This window comes from Poromitra crassiceps (genome assembly GCF_964638095.1).
Source record: "Poromitra crassiceps genome assembly, chromosome: 8".
Lineage (NCBI taxonomy): Eukaryota > Metazoa > Chordata > Actinopteri > Beryciformes > Melamphaidae > Poromitra > Poromitra crassiceps.
Window position 1 is genome coordinate 12,938,232 of NC_139629.1, and position 8,900 is coordinate 12,947,131.

Consider the following 8,900-nt stretch of genomic DNA (forward strand, 5'->3'; position numbering starts at 1 on the left):
TTATTGCAAGGTCAACAAAGTACATTTGATGTAATCTCCAGTTCTCCACTGAATTGAGACCTGAGGTAAAGAGCACTTTCAATTGCTTTTTACGGTTTGTTTTGCACTAATTAAGTGCCACAAAGATGGGGTTTGCCACATAGGAAAATACATTCGGCGGTATTAAGATTTGACAATTACAGGGAAGCATTTGAAAGTGAAGCTAGTATACAGTACTTGTCTGTTACTGACAAATTACATACAGTAGTACTATGTGAATTTTCGTGATGCAGCAAACTCACTGCTCATCTGCTACTCAGCGCAGGTAAAAACAAAAGCTAACAATTATTTGCAAGTACAATTTTGACTGATCTCATTTGACTTGCCTTCCACAAATGTAACAGTTGCTACTTGTGGGGGCAAAAGAGACCAAAACGTCTAAGATTCACAAATCCAAACAAACAACTTGAGGGTTGAGGAAGGGAGGTAGGCTAAGTAAAATGTCCTGTGGCTTATGGTGGTTTTCTGGGATATGACCATACCTCCCACTGAGGGGGCCTGTTTCATGAGGAAAAACAATGCCTCTGAGCCAAGTTGGAGAACAAAAAATAGAAGAACGAAAACACACACTTTAAGCTCATGTCTTGCCTGGAGAGCCCCGACACTTGGGAACAACCTCCCTGCCAATAGACCTTATTCGATTGACGTCACTCATGTACTGGCACGTCCACCGCCGCCATATTGTTGACATAATGCAGCAGCTCTCAAGTGACAGCCTATGTGGAGCAGTGTTTATAGGAAGCTAGCCGCTGTTAGCGTTACCTGTATCGTTCCAATTGTGTTCGGATGGTGACCTGCGTTAGGCATGGCTGTAGTAATGACAGCAATAAAGTCCCCGTGGTTTGTTTCTATCTCTACCGTCCTCAGACGTGAAGGGAGCGACACTGAGGATACGTTAGCAGCACAGGAGAGGTGTGTGGATAGTTAGTTGAGACAGGTGAAACTTTCTGACAGCTCCTCACAGCAAAGTCTGTTCACCTCGTTCTTTTGTTTATTTATTACAGGCATTAACGGCAGCATACAAACAACAACTGTGGGTTTTTTATTGCTGTCATTACCATCGCTATTTTGTAATGGAACAGAAACGACAATAAGGCTGTTACTAGTTGTCAGCTGCAGCGCTGTGTGCGCACAGGACGGTATGTCAACAATATGGCGCCCTCCAGGGTTAGCGAATAAGGTCTATACTAGAGAATCATAAAACACTCGCCATTTTCAAGCACAGGTCCAAAAATCACCTCTAACCTGATTGTCTTTATTGTAAATGTTGATTCCATATAACTTGTTTGTACTATTCTTTCAATGCAATGCTCTGCCAAGCTTATTGCAAACTTCTTGATAAAGTGCTTTAGGTGCCATGCACATTGGACCTGTGTATTTGAGAAGCCAGCATCTTTCTGCAATTAATTCTCTATAGTAAGGACGCGCTAGGAGCGCTCCTCTTTCAAGGAACACCACTGCCGTTTAAGCGCCCTTGGCGGCAAGTGTTTTTTGGCGGAGCGCTCTGGGCGTCTCAAGCTGAAAAAAGTTCAACATTTGGGGGAAAAGCGCGCTGCTCGTCAATGTCTCGTCAGTGTGATGGTTGCGTCCTGAACTGTAGACTGTGCGCGACGGCAGGGGAAACAAAACAAAACACACACAAAAAGGTTCCGTGCGCTGTGTTTTGTGCACATTGGAAGCGCTCTCGGCATGATTTCCAAAGCGTTCTGATGTGAAAAACACAGGTCCGATGTGCACGGCACCTTAAGCTAAAATAAACTTGAAAGCAAACTTGAAAACTAAAATGCCCAACCCTGGTAAAACCCCCATGTAAGGAAGGAGAAACAGCCAAAACCTGAAGAATTGCAATCAACTTTATAAAGTGTTCACAATGATCTAACAGTACAGTCATTTTTTGGCAGTCATATCATCCACATTTATATACGACTGCATGAGCACATAGCACATTGATTTTGAATGCAGCAGCACACTCCATCATGACAGAGATCTCTTCCATTTTGCTTAGAATTGACATGTTCTTTGCATAATAAGCATCAGCAGGCAGATGTTGCATTCAGCAGAATCCATTAACCTTATCTTACATAAAGGATGAGATATGAGCTCAGCTTTAGGGGCCAAAACGGAACGGCCTCAAGCGCAAGGTGCTCCTTTCAAATTCTCCATGCCCAAAATGATGTGCCATAACGACGCATCATGCAGAAATGATGTGCCATAACGACGCATCATGCAGAAATGATGTGCCCTAAGGACGAATCATGGATAACATTATGGCCTGAATGACGCAGCATAAGCAGAAACTTTGCTGACGTGTGCAGTTCTACTGCTTGAACTACGTGCCAAAATATTCTGATGGAAAGAGGTACTCGACTACTTGGCTGGCATTCGTGCTTTTAAATATACAAAGCGTACGAATGTACAAATGTTTTTATTTAGAAAACGAGTCCCCCCAAAAAAGTGAAAACATCTCTTTAAAAGTATTAAAATGTCTGTTCATCATCTTGTGCCTTTAAGTGATTATGTCACATACAGTAAGTGCCTTGTATAACCCAAATGCTCTACGAGTGGAAATACATTCAGCTGCCATTTTGACATGATATTTTACAGCAAACATATTGTGTTCTAATGAGGGTCATTAAACTGAACTATAATAGGACCCATGCCAAACTGTCTTCCCCCAAGTTTGTATAGCCATATTTATTCTTAAACTGTTAGCAGCACTGTTAGCACTCTGTATACGTACCCAAAAAGGGACAGGTAAAACCAATAGGATTCCCTCATTACTCACAAACAAAGCAAGCCAATGCATGCCATGTATATTTCTACATGTTTGATGACACATACTTTGCGAAGCCTCAATAAAGTCACCCTGCATTTAAATTTAGTAAAGTAAGAGAGTAAGAGAAACATTCTCCAGCAGTGTCTCTAATTTGGTTTATCCTACTAAATAGGAAATTCACAGTATGTTGAATGTATTGTACCTTAATAATAATAATAAAAAAACTAAGGCAAGTATGATGAGTACCCTACCCTAAACGCACAACTACTTCTTTTACCATTGCCGGAGGTCTCTGGAACTGTCAGTCGGCGGTTAAGAAAACTGAGACCATCTCGGCTCATGCTCTATCTCAAACCCTCCACTTCCTAGCTCTCACAGAGACCTGGATCATCCCAGAAAACACTGCTACTCCTGCAGCCCTCTCTGCTGCGTACTCCTTTTCCCACACACCCAGGCCCTCCGGCCGTGGTGGAGGCACTGGTCTCCTCATCTCCCCCAAATGGACCTACACTGTCACCTCTCTCTCTCATCTGTCTATCTCATCTTTTGAGTCCCATGCAGTTGCCGTATCCCTACCCATCAAACTCAACATTGTGGTAATCTACCGCCCGCCTGGTCCACTAGGCGACTTTCTGGACGAGCTGGACACCCTTCTCTCTTTCGTTCCTGAGGATGGTACTCCACTCATCCTGCTGGGTGATTTCAACATCCAGCCAGTAACCTTAAATTCTCTCCCTTTCCTTAACTTCTTCTCATCCTTTGACCTCTACCTCTCTCAATCTCCTCCTACTCACAAAGGAGGAAATGTGCTTGACCTGGTCTTCACCAGATCCTGCTCCACCTTTAACCTCACTGTGACCCCTCTTCCTGTATCTGACCACCACTTTATCACCTTCTCTCTTCCCATCCCCATCCCCTCCTCCCTCCCATCACCCCCTCACTCTATCACCACCCGACGCCACCTAAAAACTCTCTCACCTGACTCCCTCTCTTCTACCGTCCTCTCCTTGCTTCCCTCAGCCGAGCAGTTTGCTCTCCTATCCGCTGACAAGGCTTCCACCACTCTTCTATCCTCTCTCTCCTCTGCTCTTGATTCTCTCTGCCCTCTCACCACTAAACCTGCCCGATCCTCTCCCCCTGCTCCCTGGCTAACCGAAACTCTGCGAACTCATCGAACAGAGCTTCGGGCAGCTGAGAGAAAATGGAGAAAATCACACCACCCTGAAGACCTCTCTTCTTACCATCTTATTCACTCCAACTTCACCTCTGCTGTCTCCAAAGCAAAAACCTCCTTCTTCATCTCTGAAATCCAGTCCTCTGCATCTAACCCCAGTAAAATGTTCTCCACCTTCTCTACGCTCCTCAACCCTCCCCCGCCCCCCCCTCCCTCCTCCCTCTCTGCTGACGATTTTGTAACCTTCTTTACTAAAAAGGTGGATGACATCAGCTCCTCCTTCCATCCTCCAAGCACCCTCACTAACACTCCCAACTCCAATCCTGCTCCTCGGCCCGCGGTCCCTGGATTTCCTTCCTTCTCCCCCCTCTCTCCCGATGAGGTGCTTAAACTCATCAGCTCAAACCGAGCCACTTACTGCCCCCTCGATCCCATCCCTTCCTCTCTCCTCCAAACCATCTCACCTGACATATCTCCCTTCCTCACTACCTTCATAAACTCCTCTCTGTCCTCTGGTCTTGTTCCGCCTGATCTAAAGGCTGCAAGAGTCAAGCCTCTGCTTAAGAAACCCTCCCTTGACCCTACTGCTATTCAGAACTACAGACCTGTCTCTCTTCTCTCATTCCTTTCCAAAACCCTTGAACGAGCAGCGTCCGAACAACTTTCTCTCTATCTCTCCCAGAATGACCTCTTGGACCCTCTGCAGTCCGGTTTCAAGGCTTCGCACTCCACTGAGACAGCTCTTCTTGCTGTCACAGAGGCCCTTCACACTGCTAAGGCCTCATCCCTCTCCTCTGTCCTTGTCCTCCTTGACCTCTCTGCTGCCTTCGATACAGTCAATCACCAAATCCTTCTTTCCACTCTGTCTGACCTCGGCATTTCAGGTTCTGCACTATCCTGGTTTGCTTCCTATCTCTCGAACCGCTCATACCAGGTCTTATGGAGAGGGTCCGTCTCCAGATCCTGCCCTCTTACCACTGGTGTCCCCCAGGGCTCAGTCCTGGGCCCCTTACTTTTTCTTCTCTATATCAGATCTCTTGCCTATGTGATCTCTTCTCATGGCTTCTCTTATCACTGCTATGCTGATGACACCCAACTTTTCCTTTCCTTCCCCCCCTCCGACACTCAAATCGAGGCTCGCATCTCTGCATGTCTCAAGGACATTGGCGACTGGATGTCTGCCCACCACCTCAAGCTCAACCTTGGTAAGACAGAGCTACTCTTCCTCCCAGGGAAAGACTGTCCTCTCACAGATCTCTCCATCTCCATCGAAAACACCACTGTACTGCCCTCCCAAACAGCTAAGAACCTTGGGGTGATCCTCGACAACCAGCTGTCTTGCTCTGCCAACATAGCTGCGACAGCACGCTCCTGTAGGTTCTCCCTCTACAACATCCGCAAAATCCGTCCCTTCCTCACAAGAGAAGCGACTCAACTCCTGGTCCAGTCACTTATCGTCCCTCGCCTGGACTACTGCAACGTGCTCCTGGCTGGCCTACCTGCCACCGACATCCGACCGCTTCAGCTCATTCAGAACGCTGCTGCCCGTCTGGTATTCAACCAACCCAAATTCTCTCATGTCACTCCCCTCTTCCGGAACCTCCACTGGCTTCCCATCTCAGCTCGCATCAAATTCAAGACACTGGTACTGGCCTACAGGGCAGTACACCAGTCAGCTCCCCTGTACCTGCAATCTATGGTCAGGTTCCAAACCTCTCACCGCTCCCTTCGCTCCTCTACCAGTGCAGGGCGCCTCGCTCCTCCTTCGCTACGGGCGCTCAAAAGTCGCTCATCCCGATCTCGACTCTTCTCCTCCCTGGCACCCCAATGGTGGAACGAGCTGCCACCTTCGGTCAGGACCGCTGAATCACTGCCGATCTTTCGGAAAAGACTAAAGACTCACCTTTTCAGGCTCCACCTGGGCCCCTCTTGATCTAACTTCTTTCTCTCTCTTCTTTCTCTCTCTTTATTTAATATTAAAAAAAAAAAAAAAAAAAAAAAATCCCTAAACTAAAACTCGTACCACTGTTCCTTCAGGATTTGTAGTTGTCATAGACTGTGCTCCATAGTTGATTGCTCTATTGCTGACAAAAAGTGTGTTACTGTAAGTCGCTTTGGATAAAAGCGTCTGCCAAATGACGTAATGTAATGAGTTGGCCCTGTGCCAGGCTTACCAGGATGTCCCCTTTCAGAAGGAGGCCAGGCTCAATGGTGATGCAGATGCTGGTCTGGCTGTCGCCCTGAACATTACTGCAAAGACAAAGCGGCAACATTTTAGATAACGGGCCTACACAGATCATAATTGCTTCGATCCGAAATGGAAGGGAACCCTAAACCCTAAAAATCTGTGTGTTGGATTCTTTATTCTTTATTCTTTATTCAGATCCCCATTAGCTTCCACAAAGTGGTTGCTAGTCTTACTGGGGTCCACACAAGCAATAAAAACAATCACAAACACAAGCAATAAAAACAATCACAAACACAAGCAACACAAGGATTGTAACGTTGGTGCATGAGCATTAACATGTGATGAGTGGGTTGGATGAACACTAACAATCCTTCAGTGGCTTCAGCGGCGGCCATAACTGTGCCTAAGTGTGGACTGCAGTGGGCTAATGTGGGCTATTAGGCCATGTTCACATTAGGCTACGGGCAAATCCGATTTGCTGATAAAGTCATTAATCATCATTATCTTGATTGGTTTCCCAAATCTGATTTGGGAGTGTGTCCGCACTGCCACAAATCTGATTCTCAAGTCGGATCTGTGTGTCCAGACCTAAACCGCCTATCTGCTTGGTTGCTATGGTAACGATGTGGGCATCAGTAAATACGTACTTTGGTGACGTGGTTTTCCTGCGCAGAAGCATTTGATCATGAGTTGCGAGTGACATTCAAATCAGATTTGGTGGATCTGCGCGTCCGCACTCAAGTCACATCAGTCGAATGCAGATTGGAAACTACCTCCATATGTGGTTTGGGACAAGTGACACAAATCAGACTTGGAGCGTCCAGACCGTCCAGACTCATAAAACCAATCTGGATAAAGTCATTAATAGGTCACTAAAGTTCACAAATCAGATTTGGCCTCCTAGTCTGAACATGGCCTTAGTGTCTACATAACAGTGCCTACATGGGGACTGCAGTGGGCTAATGTGGGCTATTAGTGTCTACATAACAGTGCCTACATGTGGACTGCAGTGGGCTAATGTGGGCTATTAGTGTCTACATAACAGTGCCTACATGTGGACTGCAGTGGGCTAATGTGGGCTATTAGTGTCTACATAACAGTGCCTACATGTGGACTGCAGTGGGCTAATGTGGGCTATTAGTGTCTACATAACAGTGCCTACATGTGGACTGCAGTGGGCTATTAGTGTCTACATAACAGTGCCTACATGTGGACTGCAGTGGGCTAATGTGGGCTATTAGTGTCTACATAACAGTGCCTACATGTGGACTGCAGTGGGCTAATGTGGGCTATTAGTGTCTACATGACAGTGCCTACATGTGGACTGCAGTGGGCTAATGTGGGCTATTAGTGTCTACATAACAGTGCCTACATGTGGACTGCAGTGGGCTAATGTGGGCTATTAGTGTCTACATAACAGTGCCTACATGTGGACTGCAGTGGGCTAATGTGGGCTATTAGTGTCTACATAACAGTGCCTACATGTGGACTGCAGTGGGCTAATGTGGGCTATTAGTGTCTACATAACTGTGCCTACATGTGGACTGCAGTGGGCTATTAGTGTCTACATAACAGTGCCTACATGTGGACTGCAGTGGGCTAATGTGGGCTATTAGTGTCTACATAACAGTGCCTACATGTGGACTGCAGTGGGCTAATGTGGGCTATTAGTGTCTACATGACAGTGCCTACATGTGGACTGCAGTGGGCTAATGTGGGCTATTAGTGTCTACATAACAGTGCCTACATGTGGACTGCAGTGGGCTAATGTGGGCTATTAGTGTCTACATAACAGTGCCTACATGTGGACTGCAGTGAGCTAATGTGGGCTATAAGTGTCTACATAACAGTGCCTACATGTGGACTGCAGTGGGCTAATGTGGGCTATTAGTGTCTACATAACTGTGCCTACATGTGGACTGCAGTGAGCTAATGTGGGCTATTAGTGTCTACATAACAGTGCCTACATGTGGACTGCAGTGGGCTAATGTGGGCTATTAGTGTCTACATAACTGTGCCTACATGTGGACTGCAGTGGGCTAATGTGGGCTATTAGTGTCTACATAACAGTGCCTACATGTGGACTGCAGTGGGCTAATGTGGGCTATTAGTGTCTACATAACTGTGCCTACATGTGGACTGCAGTGGGCTAATGTGGGCTATTAGTGTCTACATAACTGTGCCTACATGTGGACTGCAGTGGGCTAATGTGGGCTATTAGTGTCTACATAACTGTGCCTACATGTGGACTGCAGTGGGCTAATGTGGGCTATTAGTGTCTACATAACTGTGCCTACATGTGGACTGCAGTGGGCTAATGTGGGCTATTAGTGTCTACATAACAGTGCCTACATGTGGACTGCAGTGGGCTAATGTGGGCTATTAGTGTCTACATAACTGTGCCTACATGTGGACTGCAGTGGGCTAATGTGGGCTATTAGTGTCTACATAACAGTGCCTACATGTGGACTGCAGTGGGCTAATGTGGGCTATTAGTGTCTACATAACTGTGCCTACATGTGGACTGCAGTGGGCTAATGTGGGCTATTAGTGTCTACATAACAGTGCCTACATGTGGACTGCAGTGGGCTAATGTGGGCTATTAGTGTCTACATAACTGTGCCTACATGTGGACTGCAGTGAGCTAATGTGGGCTATTAGTGTCTACATAACAGTGCCTACATGTGGACTGCAGTGAGCTAATGTGGGCTATTAGTGTCTAC

The 8,900-nt window shown here is 46.5% G+C and overlaps 1 protein-coding gene across 1 annotated transcript in view; it reads right to left on the reverse strand.

The window, feature by feature from the left end:
- Window positions 1–8,900, reverse strand: part of tns1b (tensin 1b) — a gene marked incomplete at its 5' end in the record, with an annotated part of 254,067 nt that overhangs the window by 67,837 nt on the left and 177,330 nt on the right. Inside the window, one exon of the mRNA XM_083641496.1 lies at window positions 6,164–6,239. Within this exon, the coding sequence (XP_083497622.1) occupies window positions 6,164–6,239 (76 nt within the window). The remainder of the gene's footprint in view (window positions 1–6,163; window positions 6,240–8,900) is intronic.